The 22,060-nt window shown below is 40.7% G+C and overlaps 1 protein-coding gene across 4 annotated transcripts in view; it reads left to right on the forward strand.

Annotated features, from left to right (window-relative positions):
* Positions 1-22,060, forward strand: part of ltbp1 (latent transforming growth factor beta binding protein 1) — a 131,997-nt gene that overhangs the window by 96,497 nt on the left and 13,440 nt on the right. For all 4 annotated transcript variants that reach the window (XM_052153356.1, XM_052153355.1, XM_052153357.1 and 1 more), the window contains 7 exons: positions 6,480-6,602; positions 7,867-7,992; positions 8,654-8,782; positions 9,219-9,341; positions 10,107-10,235; positions 17,288-17,428; positions 21,060-21,221. In XM_052153356.1, the coding sequence (XP_052009316.1) occupies positions 6,480-6,602; positions 7,867-7,992; positions 8,654-8,782; positions 9,219-9,341; positions 10,107-10,235; positions 17,288-17,428; positions 21,060-21,221 (933 nt within the window). The remainder of the gene's footprint in view (positions 1-6,479; positions 6,603-7,866; positions 7,993-8,653; positions 8,783-9,218; positions 9,342-10,106; positions 10,236-17,287; positions 17,429-21,059; positions 21,222-22,060) is intronic.

Consider the following 22,060-nt stretch of genomic DNA (forward strand, 5'->3'; position numbering starts at 1 on the left):
AGGGTTTCTTCTCCACAGATCAGATCAGACATCAAATTAACCCTGTATAAATGAACAGACAAATTTTGTACATTTTTAACCAACACTTTATCCTCAGAACCAGGCAAGGATACAAAACCCACTGTAATGAAAGAAGCATAGTTTTTTGTGAGGTCAGTTTTTAAACCACCCTTTACATTCGTCATTTCCATATCAAAAACTCAACACCCAGGTGCACCTGACTTAGCCATAGTTTCAATCATTAGTACCAGACTATCGGAGTTCTTGTTTGGCTTATTTGTAGCATGGGACTTCAACTTTACTGCTAAAACAGGGCATACATTTTTCCAATGCCCAATTTTGAAACAGTAGTGGCAAATACTTTCTATACAATGAGAAAAAGATATCAGGTTCATGTTCATTAAATTTAGGGAGCAATCTTAGAGTACCTGCTACATCAAAATTGCCTCGTAAACTTATGTTCATTTCACCTTTGATCAATTTTAAATACTCAACATCCAGCTAAAATTCTCAAGCTGTTCTCTTTCATCATCTCGTGTTCGAGATCCACCTATGGGAAGGGCATCCGCACCTGACCTCTGCAGAAGCATCCAATTGCACCAAGTCTAGCCTGACAGACAGAAGCGCGTGTCCAATGCTCGGTAAGGGACCCGCCCCTTACCAAGTGCATAAAACACTCGTACGCGCTATCTTACCTCAGTTGTTATTCGCTTCTCGCGACCTCTTTGCTTCGCAGCTCTACGGTTTTCGCTGACTTCACCACAGTCAACAGGAGGAAATATAGATTCGATCAGCCTCCGCCAGGCGTGATTGTCAGACGGTTGCGTTTAGTTGCGATTATTTCGGGTTGCAAGCCACCCACGCTCGCTACCTGGATTTGCTCAGGCTGCCCGCCTGTTTCTCAGCTTTCACCTCTCCGATGGATCACAAGCTCTCCGGTCCCACTAACCCACCGGACGTGCAGTTGCGTGCATGCCCTGCCGCCTGCGGTTCACTCATTGCCGCGAGGGATGCCCATCCCTTCTTCGTGGTGTGCATGGGACTAAGACACACGCAGGAAGCGCTTTCACTTCCTGAGAACTGCACCCATTGCCTCGCCCTGCCTAGGAAGCTTCTTCGACGAAGACTCAAAGTTGCATCCTCCCAAAGCACGGACGAACATTACGACTCGGACGCTGGAGTAGGTGAAAGCGTTACAGCTCCGGGGACTTCCCAGAGCATGCCTGCTCTCAGTTGGGCTGACCAGTCTAACGAGGGCCTACTCGAGGAAATCCTTCCCGGTATTTCCTTGCTCGACTACGAGCCGCCCGGCTCAGGCGAGGACGAGGACCCTGCTATACTTGAGGGCTCGGATGACGAGGAAACCACCCCGTCCGCCCAAGCTCCCCCGGTTGGCGGCTCGGCTACACTGCCGCACGCGGTCCTTCTCGAGGTGTGTGAGCGAGCGGCCGCTCGTCTCGGCATGGAATGGCCGGCCCTCCAGAACGCCGCCGACCAAGAGAGGGATGTGTATGACGGCAAACTCCTAGGTCCCCCTCCCGGTCCTAGGAAGCAGCTTATGCCTGTACTCCCTGTGTGCGCTAAGCACATGCAACACTATTGGAAGGACCCGCTAGATCTTAAGCATGGCTTAGCGGGTCTGGAGGTTAAGGATATGGCAGCGTGTGGCATGGGCGACCCTCCCACCATCGAGCCCTCGATCGCCAGACACCTTAACCCCTCGCAGGGAGGGTTACTGGCCCCTCCTAAGCCAGTTCTCCCTAATAAGATGGACCGCTTCTCAGCATCTGTCTTCCATGCCTCGTACAAGGCCTCGGCTCTCACGGTATGGGCTCTAAATGTTTCCTCCCTCCTCTCGGCCTACCAGGCCGAGCTGTTGGAGGACATGAGTACTCATTTGGAGAAAGGCGTGCCATCACCGACGCTGTGGAAGGAGATCGTTACCGTGAACAACCTGGTCCTTCGTAACGCCCGCCAGGCCATCCAAGCCGGCGGATGCTCCATGGCCCTATGTGTTGTGGGGGAACGGGCCCTCTGGCTCAATCTCTCTGGTCTGCCCGACAGCGAGAAAAGACGCATAGCAGGAGCCCCAGTGGAACCAGGCCAGGCTCTTTTTGGCCCTGCTGTTGCACTTATGCAACAGCGGTGTGATGATAAGAAGAAGGAGGATGAGGCGTTTAAACTGTGCCTGCCTAGAAAGGCCACTCCACACCAGCCCCCCGCACGGCCCCCTCAGGCCCCAGCCACAGGACGGCCGTACCATAACACAGCCAGGCCTAAGGCTCGCAGCAGGCCACCCAGCCAGCAGCCTAGCCAGCAGCCCAACCATCCTCCTAAGCCCTGGGGTAAGACATCCTTCGCGGCAATGTCAACAGGGTTTTTACTCCCGTTATTTCCTGATTCCAAAAAAGGATGGTTCACTTCGTCCTATTCTGGATCTCAGAGTGTTGAACAAACATTTAAGGAAATACAATTTCAGGATGTTAACCCACAACGTTCTCTCTCGTGCAATAAAACAGAGCGATTGGTTCACGTCAATCGATCTGAAAGATGCGTTTTTCCACATCAACATTTACCCGCCACACAGGAAGTTTCTTCGTTTCGCCTTCCAAGGCATATGTTACTAATTTACAGTGCTTCCATTTGGCCTAGCACTCAGTCCAAGAGTGTTTTGTATGCAGTGCGAAGCAGGGTTAGCCCCGCTGAGAATAGCGGGGCTCAAAATCCTGACTTACATAGACGATTGGCTGATTATAGCCGATTCGAGAGAGATCGTATTGCAAAACACTGCCCGTGTGCTCGCTCACATCACAGCGCTCGGCTTCAGAGTGAACGTGAGCAAGAGCAATTTCACTCCCGCGCAGAGAGTTACTTTTCTGGGTCTGGAGCTGAATTCGGTTACAATGCGCGCGCGTTTCTCACAAGAGTGCGTTCTCTCCTTAATGAATTGCCTCTCACAATTCAAAGAAGGAACGAGAATACTTTATCGCGCATGTCTCAGTCTACAGGGTCTTATGGCTGCGGCTATACATGTCCTGCCTTTGGGCCTTCTGAGAATGAGGGCGTTCATGAAGTGGGTTTTAACTCTTCATCTCAGCCCTTTAAGCGATCTCCGCCGCTCTGTCACAGTGACGCTGCCGTGCACAGCAGCGCTGCGCCACTGGAGGAACGCAGAGTTCTACGCGCATGGGACCCCTCTCGGGGCGATTATGCTGCGGAAAGTAGTGACGACAGACGCGTCCTTAACAGGATGGGGAGCCACGCAAGAGGGCAGAACAGTGAATGGTGTGTGGACAAGCACACTTCACTCAGCCCATATAAATTATTTAGAGCTCCTCACTGTGTGGAAGGCTCTGAATCACTTTCTGCCCCGCGTGCAGGGGCATCATGTGCTGGTGCGCTGCGACAACACGACAGCTGTAGCATATATCAACCGCCAGGGGGGGATGCGCTCCTCCAAGCTGCATGCTCTCGCTCACAGGCTGTTAGTATGGAGCAGGCGGCACTTCCTGTCGTTACGGGCGACCCATGTCCCGGGCATACTGAACAGGGGCGCAGACCTCTTGTCAAGGGGAAACCCGCTCTCACGGAGACTGGCCTCCATCCTCAGATAGTGTGTCTACTGTGGAGGAGGTTCGGCCAGCCAACCGTAGATCTCTTCGCCTCGCGCGAAAACGCCCATTGTCCTATGTTCTTCTCGCTACGGGACGAGGACGCCCCCCTCGGCGTGGACTGCTGTATGCCCAGCCATGGCCCCTCCCATTTCGCACAGACCTTTTGTCTCAAGCGAACGGGGAAATTTATCACCCACACCCGGACAGGACCTCTGGGCCTGGCCCGTGAGAGGGCCAACTTAAACACATTGTGGCTCCCCCCACGTGTTGTGGCCACCATTCAGTGTGCCAGAGCCTCTTCGACACGGTCTCTTTACGACTGTAAGTGCCGTGTGTTCGAAGAGTGGTGTGAAGGGCGACGGGTAATGTCATATCAGTGCTCAATCACCGACATCTTATGCTTTTTGCAGGACCTTATGGACAAGGGAAGATCCTTTTCCACTATTAAGGTCTATTTAGCGGCTATTGCTGCATGTCATGTGGGGTTCGACAGCGCTACGGTGGGGCAACACCCCCTTATTCGTAGGTTTATGAAGGGCACACGCCGCTCTCTTCCAGTCCCCAGGAGAGTCGTTCCTGAATGGGACCTCTCCATGGTGCTGGACACAATGTCTCAACAGCCGTTTGAGCCCCTGGGGAGTATTTCCCTTAAGAATTTGTCTTTCAAGACAGCTTTGCTCTTGGCCTTGGCATCTGCCAAGCGGGTCAGTGATATGCATGCACTCTCTGTTCATCCCTCGTGCACTAAATTCTCTCTCAGTGGAGATAAGGTTTTTCTCAGGCCCAACCCGACCTTTATGCCAAAATGCTTCCCGGCATTCACGTGTGAGGTGATTGAGCTCTCCGCGTTCCACCCAGCTCCTTTCTCCTCCACAGAGGATCAGAGGTTGAACGCTTTGTGTCCTGTATGTGCCCTGCGGGCATACTTAGACAGGACCAGCTCCTTTAGAAAAAGCGACCAGCTTTTCATCTCTTGGGGCCCCCCGCACTCAGGGAACCCCATTTCCAAGCAACGCCTTTCTCATGGGCTTGTGGAAGCTATATCTTTGGCATATAAATCAAAGGGAGTGCAGCCCCCAGAGGGCATCAGAGCTCACTCCACTAGAGGTATGGCTGCCTCTTGGGCTCTATTTAAGGGAGTCTCTTTGCAGGACATATGTGCCGCTGCAAGCTGGGCCTCTCCCCATACGTTTGCCAGATACTACCGGCTAGATGTCACCAGAACCCCGGTAGCTCATTCTGTCCTGGGTGTCGGCTCTTTGTAGCTTTGTGCTCTTAGGCCCTCCACCCCTCCTTAAGTCTGGGCTGCCTAGTCTAGCACTTTAAAGTCACTAAGCATGTTTCTACTCTACACCTGCCACCATATATTCACCATGAGAGTGCGGCCAGGTTTATTCACGAATGCATGTTACCATATGCTATTCTTTGTTGCTAAAGTGGCTTCCTCACTTTGTGGGGTGGTTTCCGTGTGACGTGTCATGCACCGCCTTTCGAGGTGACCGTCCTCTGGCTTTCAGGGCCTCATTGTAGTGTATTGGGCAATCGGGGAGCTGTCCATATCTCCCATAGGTGGATCTCAAACACGATATGATGAAAGAGAACAATAGGTTACTATCGTAACCCCGGTTCTCTGAAACTTCGAGTGGAGAGATCCACCAAGTTTGCCCCGCTTGCTGCACGAGAAGCGAATATGCTCACTGAGGTAAGATAGCGCGTACGAGTGTTTTATGCACTTTGTAAGGGGCGGGTCCCTTACCGAGCATTGGACACGCGCTTCTGTCTGTCAGGCCAGACTTGGTGCAATTGGATGCTTCTGCAGAGGTCAGGTGCAGATGCCCTTCCCATAGGTGGATCTCTCCACTCGATGTTTCAGAGAACCGGGGTTACGATAGTAACCTATTGTTTTCTCAGGTTCTAACTTAAGCTCTATTTCATGTTGTTTGAGTAAATCCTCCCTTTTTAATCTTTCAATCTCATATTCATATTGTCTAGCTTCTTTGGCAAATTCTCTATCATGTGCCTGTTGCATCTTTAAAATGTCTTTCTTTTGCTCAAGACAACCCCAAAAAATATCCATTGATGTCTCTACTTAGGTATTGTATTTTATCTGGACAGGAACAGATAAATGTGCATATTCACTTAACCATTTTCTCCCATACAATGAATTCAATGTTAATTGAAGCTCCGATGGAGCATTAACAAAATCTTCAATTGATGCTATCACAAATATTTAGGCGATAACTAAGTGAAATAATTGGTTAATTTTCAAACCACACAACTTTGAAAGTATGTAAATACAGGGTCAGCACAGGTGAAATATTTATTCAAAACATCCCCTTCTACTCTACCTACCAACCCACAAAGCTATTCTATGCCTAGTCTTTATGCAACTTCCAAGAGTATGAACCCCCACGATGTCCTCTAGCCAGCATTGCGGTTGTTCTCTGGTAGCCTCATGCCGCCTAATGACTCCTCAAGTGTTACAACACCGGCACTTTTAAGCTCCCCACTCACGAGCCTCAGGTGTGCAACCACGCCCCCCTGCGAGCCTAGCCACCTCCAAACTTACACACGAACATACACTCATAGGCACAGCTAAGCTGGGACGTTACACGTGCAGATTCTATTCTTGTTAGTAGATTCAGAAGAGGTTTGTTTTGTTTTAATATTTTTAAAGTGTTTTTTTATGGTATTTTTTGGGGGTATTTTTTATTTATTTTAGACAGTCACAAGTTTTATTCCAACATTGATTTCAAACAACTTTTTTAAACGTCTTGTTCAGCCTTTAATGAGGTATAATTTGATGTTAAAAAAACAAAACGCATCTGAGCAAACTGAAACATTGTATGTGTGTGTGTGTCACAGACATTGACGAATGCCAGGATGACAGTGTGTGTATCCAAGGTCACTGTCAGAACACAGAGGGCTCATTTATCTGCAGCTGTGAGCCCGGATTCATACTGTCCTCCACAAGAGACCAGTGTGACGGTATGAGTACTGGATGTCTGTGTGTGTGTCATACACTACATGGCCAAAATTATGTGGAAACTGCTTTTAAATTAACAAATTTGCTGTTTCAACTGCACCCATAACTACAATGTGCATAAAATCAAGCATACAACCTACTCCCCAAAATCTACTAAACATTTTAAGTAGAAATTGGCAAAACAAAATCTGTAAGATCCATAAAGAAATATTTTAATAAGTCTGGTGTGGAAGAACTTGACTGGCTTGCACAAAGTCCACACCTCTGAACCCCATTGAATAGCTTTGGCATGAATTGGATTGCAGCCTGCGAGCTAGTGCCCCATCACCAAACATTAGTGCCTGACCATACTGAGGCTTTTGTATCTAAGCAGGAACAAATCCCCACAGCCATGTTCCAACAGCTAGTGGAAAAAAGACCTTTCCAGAAGACTGAAAGCTGTTTTAGCCACAAAGGGAGGACCAATTCTTTTTTAAACTGTTAGTTCACCCAAAATGAAAATTCTTTCTTTCATCTGCTGAACACATTTGTACATTTTTAGAAGAATTTCTCAGCTCTTTTGGTACATACAATGTATGTGAATGGTGCCAAAAGTTTGAAGCTCCAAAATCCACATATGGGCAAAATAAAAGTACTTCAGACGAATCTGGTGGTTAAATCCATATCTTCAGAAGCAATATGATAGGTGTGGGCGAGAAACAGATCAATATTTAAGTCCTTTTTTTTTACGATAAATTCTCCTCCCTGCTCAGTCAATCTCCACTTTACTTTCACTCATTCTCCTTCCTCTGTTTTTGGTGATTAACATCCTTCTTGTATATCGACCCCTAATGGGCAGGGAGGAGAATTTAAAACTTAAAAATGTATCTGTTTCTCACCTATACCTATCGAATCGTGTCTGAACACATGGATTTAACCACAGGAGACATATAGATTACTTTTATGACCCTTTTTGTGGAATTTGGAGTGTCAAAATTTTGTCGCCCATTCACACGCATTGTGAGAACCTACAGAGCTGAAATATTCTTCTAAATATCTTAATTCTTTGTTCTATAGAGGAATGAAAGTCATGCATACCTGAGATGGCATGAATCATAAGAGATTTTTCATCTTTGAATGAACCATCACTTTAATGCCCATCTTATTTGTACCTAAAAGCACATATTGGTGTTGTGTTCAGATGTTCACATACTTTTGGTATGATATTGGTTATCATATCACTGTTATGGGTGTCTGTGATAAAAGTTAACATTCTAATGTCTGTAGATGTGGACGAGTGTTTGGAGTTACATCAGACCTGTGATGGAGTGGGGCAGTGTGTTAATATCTTGGGCTCGTATCAGTGCAAATGTCCACAGGGTTATAGACAAGTCAACGGCACCAGCTGCCATGGTGAGACTCTTTAACACACAAAAACTCTCACACATAGAGGCTTTGTATGGAATAGTATACTATCATACTACTCCTACTGTTTCTGCAGTACACAGTTTACAGTATGCATATGGTCCACAATTCATGAATTTTTTGTGTGCATTAAATATCTGCAGAAATGCAGTATACATCAGAGCACCTTATGCAGAATAATGTATAATGCAAGTGATGTGCTTAACTTGACCTTCCAGTATGACCACTGAACCGAAGTAATGTCAGCTGTGTTTGAACGTTTAGCATTATTTAATACATGTTGTTTAACTTATTTAGCAAAAGTTAAGCATAATATGCAGTAAGCAGTGTTTTATTATTCCATAGGGGCAGTTCACACGGTCCGCATTCTTGCGTTCCTCTGGAATATTTAAAAAATGTTTTAACATGCATTAGGCAGATGTCTTTGACCATTGTGATGCATCCTGTTAATTTTTCATCATCTTGCACCATTATCGTAGTGTTGTTAAAATACTGGGCAAGTTCAGCTTTTAAAAATGTGTCTTAAGATCCCTGAATTCTGTTCCATTCCACTGTCCCCTTCCACCTGTTTTCAATGCAAGAAAGCATGTCCATTGTAAACGGCGCCTTAGACTAACTGTAACTGATTTCATCATTCCATCCTTTATAGATGTTGATGAGTGCGAAGATGACACACAAATGTGCATCCCGAATGGAGAGTGTTTGAACACCCAGGGCTCGTTCTTCTGTGTGTGTGACGCTGGCTTTGTGTCCACACAGGATCCACCCGGCTGTGAAGGTATGTACACACATGCACACATTCCAGGTGCTTATTCCCTCATTGATGCATCCTGCTGGTATTTGTCTTAGTTCTAAGTGATGTCATGTTGATATTTATCTGATGTTTAGGCAAAATGAATCTATTGCTGTGTTGAGAAGCCCCAGTCTTTGGCAGCACAAGAGAGAGTGAGAGAAAGAAAGGGATTGTATGTCTAATGGCTTTCACATACACGCCAATGTTATTTTTCCTCTGGTGGGATGTGTGTATGTGCTCTCGAAGCCCAGTGTGGTGCCAGAGCTGTTTTAAATGCCCCATCTAGCAGTAAAAAGGGAACAAGGAAGCATTTGAGCTGGCTGTCTAGACAATGAGTGAAATATTATATTGAACTGACCCACACAAATCCAACTGGAATATACTATTCCAAATGCATGTATGTCTGTGTGCACTTTTTCAGATGTAGATGAATGTGTGGATGGCAGCAGGTGTGCAAATGGTACCTGTACAAACACAGAGGGCTCGTATCTCTGCCAATGTCATGGAGGCTACCTTCTGGAACCAACCAATCAGACGTGCCAGGGTAATACTTGGAATACAAAGCAATTTGCTTTTTATTTTGCCCTCTACCCTACAGCTGTTTAGTGATTGGCTAATTAGTGTTGGTACACATGTCCCCTTTGCCATGACATACTGTGAATTGTGTAATCGAGTTTCCCTAAACTGTCAAACTGACTTTACTCTATATTTGTAAATATCTGAATATTTAGCAAAATACCTTAAATATATAGATTTTGTACTTGTAGTCAACTTTAAATCATTAGTTTTATATTTTCCCATTGTTTTTATTTCAATAGTGTCATTCACAATACTTACTGAAGTTCATTCCCTCTTTATAGACATTAAGTACACAGTCATGTACTATTGTCTTTTTGTCTGATTTTTAAATACCCTTTTGCTTTAAATCTAACTTTGTAATGTTGTAATTCACCTCAGAGCTTTATGGTGTAGTTCATGGCTTAGAACTCTTTTATGGTATTTAAAAATACTTCCAGAACCAAGACGGCTTGATAAATGGGATAAGCACTGTTGCCCTCTATTATGTTCAGATCATTCCATCATGCAATTATGTTCACATACCCATCAGTCCATGTCCATCCAGTAATGGCTTTTAACATTTATGATCTCTTATCTCTGATTTAGGATTTCATTTATGTCACTGTTGATCTCAGTTGTTATGTGTTCATTCATAAATTCATTCATCCTTCCATCCATTTATCTATGCTGAGAACAGAAGAGCATTAATGTCTCCCACTTTCTCTTATTTTCCCTTTTACTCTCTCTCTAGACATGGATGAGTGTTCTCTGAATGAGAATACCTGTGGAAGTCATGGTGTTTGTCAGAATACAATAGGCTCCTTCAGCTGCAAGTGTGACCCGGGATTCAAGGACTCTCAGGATGGGCAGGGCTGTGTGGGTAAGTGATTTTCCCCCGGTTTCTGCTTTCTTAGACTATGTTCCTTCTACTGTTGAAGTGTTGACCCAAAATTCACAAATAAAGGTCTATTCATACCAAGTCAAATGTTTGTTCCGAACAAGCTTTTGTATAGGAACAATAGATTCCTATAGGTGCTTTTCACATCGGGTCCGACAAATTGTCCGCCGACAATCCAAAGGTTTTTTTTTTAAAGGAGATCAGTCTGATTTATTTCTTCTTCTTTGGACTGCAGTGAAAACTGTCTGCCCAATATGATACATGCTTATTGTTGTTTCCAAAGTGCTGCTGCTGCTGCACTATCATCCAGTGTGTTGTGGCGCTAATGAACTGGCAAATATGCAATGCAAATATGCAGAAAATATATAATATAGAAGCATAAATACATTCTTTCTTTTTAAGAATATTTATTTAATGGGGCCTGGGTAGCTCAGCGAGTACAGATGCTGACTACAACCCCTGGAGTTGCGAGGTCGAATCTAGGGCTTGTTGAGTGACTCCAGCCAGGTCTCCTAAGCAACCAAATTGGCCCGGTTTCTAGGGAGGGTAGAGTTACATTGGGTAACCTCCTCGTGGTCGCTATAATGTGGATCACTCTCGGTGGAGTGCGTGGTGAGTTGTGCGTGGATGCCGCGGAGAATAGCATTTCTCTGCGGTACCGCGCTCAACAAGGCACGTGATAAAATGCATGGATTGACTGTCTCAGATGCGTGGCAACTGAGATTCGTCCTCCGCCACCCAGATTGAGGCGAGTAACTACGCCACCAGGAGAACTTAGAGCGCATTGGGAATTCCAAATAAAAATTTTTTATATTTATTTAATATGCTAATACCTCATATATGTAATGAACCTGGAGTTTTGTCTTAATTTACATTATTTAAGATATATATCACTGTCCCTATTATATTATCCTGGAATTAATAGCAGTGAGGTTCTGCAATTAGTTTGGACTAAGCTTGTAGTATAATATCGCATAGTCTTGTCTTGTGGCCCAAAAACGGTGAAAAATGCATAAAGGCGTTTGCACGATTTTGTACATACTACTTCGCCTTTTTGTAAACAAAATAATTTCACTGTCATCGTGAGCAACAACTTGCTACAAATAAATAAATAAATAAATAAGTAAATCGTTTAGCAAAGCTTTCAGTGGCAGCAAACTTAGGCGCTACTTTTTTGCCATGTGGCCCTGTTTGTTTTTTAGTAAATTATTTGCTTATTTATTTGTAGCAAGTTGTTGCTCACGATGACGTCACAGTGACGTCATTTTGTTGTTTACATAAAGTTGTAGAAGTACGCGATATGAGCAATCAAACATAGTAGCCTCGTTTTGTTGGGCCACCCTGTACATGCAATATTTTACTACAAGTGTAGGCAAACGAATTGCAGACCCTCACTGCTATTTATATTACAAGGATAATATATCACAAAAATATTCCTGTAACTGTGCTCTTTTTACAAAATGTATGTATTTACTCTATTTTCTTTAATATCATTTTTATGTTATGCATCATATTTTCTATACCTGTTGTGCCTCAATTTAAAATGTTCTATGTGTATTTATTTCACTGCACCTTGTTTTATATTAAGCTGGCATTAAGATAAGTTTGGTTCGGGAGTCCATTTGGAATATTCTCGTAGCAAAATACATGTGCAAATTATAAGAGGATGTACATATACAACAGCGCTCTTTACTCATCTACGCATATAAAAGACAGATTTGATATACCTTAAAATGCACGATATGGAAAGAACATGATGAAACAGTTACACCAAATGAGTTACTGGAAATAAGTGCCTTTCTTTGTTTCGGTCTTGGTGTGAGTAGACCTTTCATCTGCAGTTTGTCTCACAAATTCATCACAAATTTGTTGTGAATAGGCCTTAAAGCATCAAAGCTCTCATCTTGTTAAAGTTGTATTAACATAAGTACATTTGTGTTTGTTTCGCTGGCTCTTATTTTTCTTCCTAAACGGATATGAATGTGTTCTTGGACTTCACCATGACACCTGTGAATGTGTACGCAGCATCAGGCAATACCAATACAGTGCGATTGTAGACATTTTTCAACTACATTTAATACATTTTTTGCAACTGAAAATGTCCAGAAATTTGGGGTAAAAATAGTGTTACTCTGCATTTTCTGTTTTTTTCTGTGGGTATAACACTGTTATATGCCTCTAATGTGTGTATCATTTTAAACATATTTGTCACAAGCACTATTCATTTCTTCAGGCATAAAACTGCTTTACCTAGAAAACATTAATTAATTCACCTTTAAGATCTATAAGACTTTTAGGAAACTGTATCTTGTCCATATGACTTTGGATGTGTGGATGTTTGGACGACTAATGCATCATATGTGGTTTGGTCTGTTTGTAAACCTGCCATCCTGGATACTTAAACGGAGGTCAGCACTCTACATTTTCTTTTTTTTTTTTTTGCCACTTCCTCTCAGACAACATAAAAAAGCATGGCAGACACTTTTCTAGAGTGATGACTGATGTGAGTGTTTGGTTTCAACCAACCTGAAGGTGGACAGCACAGACTTGTAATGTTTAAAACATAGCGACCAGGCTTAAACACAGCAGTTGCCCCATTCACACTCAGACACATTAACACACTTAACACAATACAACACAACACACACAGTCAGGTTCTATTAAATTGATGAAGCCACATGTATTTTGTGGCCTGGTGGTTAGTCTTTGGAGTTTGGTGTTTTTTCTTTTTGAGTATTGCGCAGTTTGTTTTCTGAAGGACAGTATGAGACAGAAATGGGAGGAGACAGAGAAAGATTCAGCTTTAATATATGAGTGGTCTGTTCTCTAATTTTGTTCTGCTTTCAGTCTCAGTTTAGTTTGAGGGGATGGTTTTATTATCAAAGAAACAAACACAGTCAACACACACACTCTTTCTTGAAAATGCACACACTTTCTGTCATTCCCTGAACAACCTCCATTTGTTCGGATTTCCCACAGCAAACACACACACACACACACACACACACACACACACACACACACACACACACACACACACAGCAAACAACACACACAGACATGCTAATACACGTATACACACCCTACATTTCTCTATTCCTCCCGATTCTCTCTTATCCATCCTTCCATCTCCCTCCTCATTTTCTCTCCTAACCACATGCCAGTGTTTCCACAGGAGTTTGTAAGACTGTGGTGGGTGGTTCTTGGACCCTCTAGGGGGGTCCGGGGGCATGTTCCCCTGTAATAAAATTGTTCTTTTTAAAGTTAAAGGCATCAATCTTGTGCAATTTGTGAGCAAAATTAAGAGGCTAGATCTATGAAGAACGTTGTGCTCTTGTAAACAGTTTTGTGCTCTAGTAGTAATTTAATCATAAACACATTGGTTGTATAGATATGAATGGTGATGACACGGCAATAAATTCACAACCACAAAGCATAAACGAGATGGAATTTAACACAGTTCAGAAATGGTCAAAACACAAAATTGACTTGAACAAACATTTGAGCCAGGGCTGAACATTAAGCATGGTCATGTGCTCCTCCTGACAAGTAAATTGGTCAGGGGGATGCTTTGCTGAGGCAACTGCGCCAAACACAACGTTAGAGGTCTTTTATGTTATTGTGAGAAGTATACAAATATTTTCGGTTCATTATGAAACTGTGGCGGGCCTCCACAGTCTAGGTGATTAATGGGAAACTCTGCATCCCCTCCTCTTTCTCTTCCTCCCCCATCCCTCTGTCTTCTGAATATCTAGACAGAGAAAGTCAGAGACGGTCACAAAACTCTTCTAACACTCTATTCACATGTTACATTGTTTACTCATGTTTACAATTGTTCTTTTAGAGAGGTAATGGCTTAGGAAAATATCCTGAATACTGTTTTTCATATTTTAAGTCTTACATTTTCAACTTTATTGAACAAGTTATCTCCTTTTGTAGTTGTAAAAACAAAGGCGTTAACGCTTTATGAAAATGCCGTTCAGGTTTAAATTCTGATTGTTGTTGCTGCACAGTAAATTGTTTCCCGCTGTGTTCTTGGAATCCTTAATAAACTGAACAAAAGTTTGTCCAACATATACAGTACACACACACACACACACACACATACACGCATGCACAAACACATTTACACATTATGATTATGTTACATTAACATACTTTATTTGAGATAAACGAATGAGACACAGTTATGAAATGAATATGCCCTCATAAAAAAAATATATAATAAAAAAAAAGCCCTTGAATATCAAATCTAGGGTGCAAATAATTGCCCCTTAATGAAAAACTTTATTTCTGACACAGGTTGTTAGTTTTCAAATTCTGAAACCATTAGGGCTGTCAATCAATTAAATTTTTTTATCAAATTAATTACATGTTATGCTGTTTAATCAAATTTTTCAAAATTAAACACATAAAACAATAGCTGCCGAAATAGGCCCACTAGCCCCCCCAATAATAATTCAATAAATAATAAAGACATGTAATTGGAAATATAATATATAATAAATAAATGATTCTGATAATTCAAAGACATTACATTATTGTGGCAGACAAGTAAAACATTGATTACACAAAACAAAAAGTGCCTTTAGAAGTATATTGTTTGTTTTATTTCCATATTATTGACCATAAGCCACCATCACTGGCGTACAGTCCACAGCAATCCATTTTGCAGTCAATATATCCAGGGAATACGAGGCTATTCTCACAGGACGCATTCTTGAATTTCGTCACATTTATTTTTTGTTGGCCCAAGTACATGTCAGACAGATGCTTTTAGAGCATCTCACTATGCTTGTGCTTCCTTTCACTGGTTTTCAATGCCTCTAGCCATAAAAAAAAAAAAAAATATATATATATATATTTGGAACATTTTTAGTTTTAGGACACTGTGTCAAGTTAAATGTAGTTACATATAGTTTGACATTTAAAAACAAAAAACATCTCAGGACCCCTGCATTCTGTTGCACTTTGTCCAGCTGTCAGTTTGTTGCCTATACAGCTGGAGGTGCGCTGACTGCCCCCTGCTAACTGTGACTCGGTTGTACTTTGCTCTGTTCATGGGAAATTCCTTTTTCTATAATTTACGTATGTCAGGTGGCATGATTAATTGTGTTAATTCTTTTAAGGCATTATTTTGTACATAATTAATTGCACTGAATTAAGACGTTAAATCGACAGCCTTAAACTATACGTACGTTGTGTGTGTGTATATATACACATATATATACACACACATTTATTTATTAATCTTGTTGCACTCTAATCTGTCTTGGATAGCAACTGAGACTTTGTAATGCAGCACTTGTATTATATATATTTTTTTTAAGTAGCTTTGGATAAGTGTCTGCCAGATGATGTAATGTAAATGTGATTAAAAGTCTGCTTTCTGACTGATTTATTCTGAAAAAAGCTCCAGCATAATTTGCTTGTAGATGGCACTTGAATATAGTTTCTAATGTAGTGATTTTCAGACAGTTTTAAGTGTAAATTTAACTTTAATTCCAAAAAATGACCTAATACTTTTTTGGTCCCACTGCATCAATAAACCTTTTAGAAGTGTACAAAAAGTTCCCAAGCTCCATACTTAAGTTTTTATTTTCTGGAATGCACAAAAAGCCATTTGGATATATCAGCTCTTATGAGGCTGTATCTGTATTTTACATTGTTTCTCTGGCACAGACATCCTTTCTCAACTTTTATGATTCCCTAGTGGTGCAGCACCCACGCCGATGCTGACTCCAGGCGACCGGTTAACACTTAAAGGCTCATTGACGAGCTGGCCCACCATCACTGCAAGCGTCTGGAGTGTGTGTTGTGTGTGTGTGCATGTGTGGCTGGATGGCTCCATAAGAGCATTTTGAGTCTATTTCACATAAAGGCTCTCCGCACTAGTTGATTTATTGCATCCTTTTGTATGTACTCTGAAATGATTGATAAAAGCAAAGAGAATGAGAGTCACAGATGTGTGACGCATTGAGGAGAAAAGAGAGAGCGAACAGACTGGTAAGGAGAAGAGAGCCATGTTGCAGGAAGCAGACACTTGCATTACAGAGCCACTTTGGTCGTCATAAATTCAGCTTGTCAAACACAGTCTGTAGAATAATGGTGCTGTTTTATTTACTGAAGTCATTTGTGCAAACAGTTTGTCATTGCTCTATCAAATTTCAAAAAGCTGCTTTTTCGATAAGCACAATAATTATATTTGATGATTAATTATATTAGCTGAGAAAGACCTACTGCATGTAGAAAGGCATATACAGTATAATGATTAAATAAATGTAGTTTTATTTAAATAATTATAAATGTATATATATATATATATATATATATATATATATATATATATATATATATATATATATATATATATATATACTGTATATATCATTCAGGTGCATTATATTATTGTTGCAGACAAATATAGCATTGATAAGACAATACTAAAGGTGGCTTTAGAAGGCAAAATATTGTTTATTTCTATATCATTGAACATAAGCCTGTTATTGTCCTATAGTCCAGAACAATACAGTACATTTTGCAATTGAATTCATCAATTGGTCTGAGAAAGATTTGTAATAAGGCCTTTTCTATGTACAGTATATCAGACAGACACTTTTCGAGTGTCATCTTTGGTTGTGTCGTGTAATTAACATAGCATTTGTCAAGTTAAACGCAGTTTGAAACTTATAACACATCTCAAGATCCCTGCATTTTGAATTGCACTCCGACCGGGTGTGTTAGAATTCAAGAACGCATTCTCGTTTTGTGCTGTTGTTAGTGTCAAGCAAGCCTGAGTTTGGCTTGTTCTCTATACAGTTGCATGTTGCCTATACAGCTGAAGTTTTGCTTACTGCCCCCTGCTAAAACCAGGTGGTACTTTTTACAAATATAATCATACTGAATCAGCACATTAAATCATTAGCCCTAGATAAGTGGCGCTGTTTTAAGTCTTTTGGATGGAAGAGTAACTCCTGGATTTCAGATTGTATCTTCAGTTCAGTAATGACAAGCTGTCACTATCTCACCTGCAGATATGAACGAGTGTGTTCTTTTCACTGATGTGTGTGGTGAGGCAACTTGTGAGAACCTTGAAGGATCCTTCCTGTGTTTGTGTGCTGATGAGACTCAAGAATTCAACCCAACGACAAGCAAATGCTTCTCCACACCTCCAGGTAATGCTCTCCACTTTAATCTACACTGACTAACTACCTACTCTGCTGTAAACTGTCCTTCTTTGGGCAGCTAAAACTGCATATAAAACTACAATAAACCACCCCATATTGACAGACTATGCCTGGAGTAATGTACATCACCACACCTAGACTAGCTACACATAAAGGTGATGCTGTATTCTACTGTAAACCATCAAGTGTGTTCTCATGAGAGTCACATAACTGTGGCGACCTTTTTGACAAATAATATTACATGGCTCCTTTCACATATCGCAGCAGTTCTGAGGTAAAAAAATGTCTCCCTTTTTCCTTCTAGTGTACTAAGGGGCTGCTGTGCCTTGTTAAAACTGTGCATGTTTACAGTACTGTTAAGAATGTTGCCTATATGCTTACATAAAATACAGCTATACTATAAATTAGATAGTAAGCGGGTTCGGGTCGGGTTCTGGCTTAAAATCTGATGGAATCATTCGGCCGGGTAGGGTCAGGCGACCCAGTCTTGGTTTCAGGTCAGGTTTCATTTTAAGGCCCTTGCAGACCTCTTGACATATTTCTGTTCATACCCTCTGATTAAATCCTGCAGGCGACCTTTGCGAAAAACGCTATACAAATAAAAGTGACTTGACTTAAATCAACAAAACTTGCATCTTTTCCTTAAACCAAATCCCAACCGATAGTGTCATAAAAAAGCAAATGTGAGATAAAAAAAATGCAGTTGCTGAAGCAACCACATCATTTTGTGATGCTATCATGACTCTTTTGACTCATTTGTTGTTGACTCACATGTTCTTCAGGATTTGTACCTCTGACCTTTGCATCACAAGTGCAACACTCTCAGTTTAGCTACTGAGTATAAATGTAGTTTATGTAATGCAGTTGTTAAAAAGTATCAAATTACAAGTCATGCGTTATAGTAAAAGTGTATTGAAGTCATATAATAGAATTGTGTTAGGAACAGGGTGAAGAAGGAAGTGTTTGTAAACTGATAATCTGATGTTTTATTTGTGATTTGTGTGAAAGGGAATTTTTTTTTTAGTTTTAGTGCCTTTAGTGTTCATTTCAAACTGCTGCGATATGTACCTACAATGAGCAACATAAAAATAATATAGCAAAAGTGAAGGTATATAGTATTGTGTTTCCTTCACACCCAGACCAACTACACTTACAAGTATTAATAAAGTAAAAAAGTAATATGTAAACTGCCACACCCAGACTCCATGTACCTATAGGTATTACTTTAATCTCATGTGACCTAGAAGAACTATATCTGCAGGAAAAACTGTTCTTTGAATCACCAGATATAGAACAGGTATACCTGCAGACAGAATTTGAAATTAGCACCTGCCAACCCGCCAAATTCTTTTAGCATTTCTTCAATTCTCACTAGCCACTTAGGTGGGTGTCGTTTAACTTCATCATTTTTTGTGGGGTGGGGGATTTTAGCTAGTGAAAAGGCTGAGTGGCTACTGACCTTGGAGAATACTAGCCACAGTGGCCGGTTTTGTTGTATTCTAGCCTTGAGCTTTGGCTCATTGAGACAAGTTTATTATCCCACAGAAATCCAACAGTTCTCCACAAACAGTGCCACAATCCAAACCTACAAAATCATTGTACTATTACACCTCAGATTGCCATTTATCTGGACTGGTGTCCCCTTACCTCCTCCTGCAAAACTCTTCAGTATCAGCATGTACCTGAAATGTTTCTGAAGCTCTTCACATTTTAATCTCAGCCATGGAGATCCTCTAGTGCAACAGGACATTAACTTTCCATCGCCGGGGTCCAGCTCAGAGTAGAACAGAAGGAGGCGAGGTGTGATGAATGGGGGTTGTAAACGATCTGGCAGAAGAGAAATGAGATTCAGTCTGAGGATTACAGAGGGACCAAAGCATTCTAAGCACACAAGAGCCAAAATATCCCTAAAGAAGCTCCAATGCTTTGATATAAGATCAGTAAAGGAGAGAGATACTAAAAGGCATCAGAATGAGATACAGGATCTTCTTTTGTAAGTCTAATTAGATCTTAAAGATTTTCAGATAATAGATTCAATTGCTGCTTGTGCAGGATGATATTTTTGCTTTACTGCTACAAGGGAGGTCAAAAGTACTTTTGGAGGTCAAGATGCACATTAAAAATGACAATTTAAAGAAATAAACAGCTCAAATAATACATGAGATTTAACAAAATGATTACTGTATCTGCTTTTATAAAATTATAAGCTTCACATTTCTGCCTTTACACCCTCCAAAAGTTGGCCTCAATCACGCCCTCACTGTAACCTCGATTTTTGCTTTTTTTAAAGAAAAGGACGGACAAGTTGAAATAGATTTTTGTGGTAATCAACATTATGCCACAAATGCTGTCGATTGAGCTTAACTTGTATTGAACCCAAAACATTCCTTTAATTGAGAAATACTTTAAGGCTACATACCATTGTTTTAATCTTTTTTTTAATTTTTTTTATTACAAATTTTTGTTTAATTGCATATCATTTTTTTATGGTGTCATAACAACTCTAGTACTATTATTTAACTGTTAGTATTTATTTATCTTCAGTCAGTCAAAAAATCTAAGAAGGCACATACTCTCTTACCAGTCATATCTCAGATTTTACACATTTTGTGACGGTGCTTCAACTTGTGTTTTTAAACCGGAATAACAAAATGGTTATTTTTGAGAACATAAAATAAACCACTTTCCCCTACTATTAAACATAGTAAGTGGTATTATTTTTTCTTCTTCAATGATGTTCAATGTGTACATAACTGGTAACATCTCCAAAAATGTGTTTTTGGGTTTTCATGACCCTTTAAAACGTAAGCCGAATAATTAAGACCAGGCTCCTTCGGGCTCTGATGAGAGAAGATTTTAAAAAGTGAAGATTTATAATTTAGAGTTTAAGGGATAGCGACTTCTAGATTGGCATCAATTTGTACCTCAAAAGCTCCAGTAAAAGAACATGGGAAAACAGTGAAATGGAGATCGGTTTTGATCAGATATGTGTGTTTGAGTGGCTACACACCAGCTGTTCCTGGAAGATTAAAGTAACAGGAAGCATTTCCTTAGATCTAGCCAACTGCTTTAGTTAAGGACTTTTGTTCAAATCCACCCACCTAATCCTTCTTCCTCATGAAAATCACCCTCCTGAGTTTAAATATATATATACAGTGTGTGTGTTATATATATATATATATATATATATATATATATATATATATATATATATATATATATATATATATATATGGTTTTACTAGACATGCTCCAGTGTCTGTTTCCAGAGCTGTAATTCATACTTTTTACATACAAGCACAGCAGTAGAATACCATAAAACCAGAAGCACAATAGTGTGGATTATGAATTATATGGAAATAATGTAAAGGAGCTCTTAGTGAAAAGCCAAGTCTGAACTGTTATTGCAGTGTGAATTGTTTGTGATTTATTAATTGATTCTTTCACTCCTTTGTTGTGCTGTTGCTGTTTTTTGTGTTTTGTTGCTGTGATCACAGTGTTGTAAAATGAGAAAATCTGATTGAAAATGAAACTCTGAATATTTTAAAAGAAAACAATATACAAGGATAGATCAAATATACAAGACCAGGTTTGAATTACTGCTTTGTTTGTTGCTTAGACTCATCAGTGGAGAGGAAGGATTGTTACTACAACCTGAATGATAAGAACCTGTGTGATAATGTGTTGGCCAGCAACATGACTAAAGAGGAGTGCTGTTGTACACTGGGAGCAGGCTGGGGTGACAACTGTGAGGTCCATCCCTGCCCTATACCGGAAACAGGTACTGAACAATGTTACTCTTGTTTAAATCAGGTGTCCTCATTGTGTGCTCTGAAAAGTACAGGGTGAAATGCCCTTTCAATTTTTCAACAGAAATTAACTTTAATGATCTTACGTACTATATATATATTGCTACAAAATATTTCTATGTACAAGTTATGTTTTTGTGGTGAAGTGTACTGAAAATAGTTGCATGTTTAAACACAAGTTTACCATTGTGCCCTATCTGTGATCTAAGCATCTAACTTCAGGTTGCTCAGTAGTTGCTCTTACTTGGTATAATGTCATACACTTTTGATTTGGTTGAATCACAACTTGTTATACTTGCATACTACACATAAATATAATTGTGAACATTGTATTTAACATATATTTCATTACGTTACAGATGGAAACTAAAAACAATCAATGTATTACAAGTGTAATATGACTGTTAAAGGGATAGTTCACCCAAAAATGTAAATTCTCTCAACATTTATTATCCCTCATGGCATCTCAGATGTGTATGACTTTCTTTCTTCTGCAGAACAAAAACAAAGTATTTAGAAGAATATTTCAGCTCTGTAGGTCCTTATAATGCAAGTGAATGGTCCCAAAATGTTGAAGCTCCAAAAGCACATATTGGCAGCATAAAAGTAATCCATACTAGAAGTCTGCACAGACTTTAAAATGAAACCCGACCCATACCTGAGACCGTTTGGCCCGACCCTACCCGGCCTGAACAATACCGTTAGATTTTGAAACCAGAAAGCGCTACTATCTAATTTATTTTCTAGCAAATACTGTTGCAATAGGCTGTATTTTATGTAAGCATATAGGCAACAATCGTAACAGTACTGA

The sequence above is a fragment of the Xyrauchen texanus genome, chromosome 22 (genome assembly GCF_025860055.1).
Source record: "Xyrauchen texanus isolate HMW12.3.18 chromosome 22, RBS_HiC_50CHRs, whole genome shotgun sequence".
In the NCBI taxonomy this organism is placed as follows: domain Eukaryota; kingdom Metazoa; phylum Chordata; class Actinopteri; order Cypriniformes; family Catostomidae; genus Xyrauchen; species Xyrauchen texanus.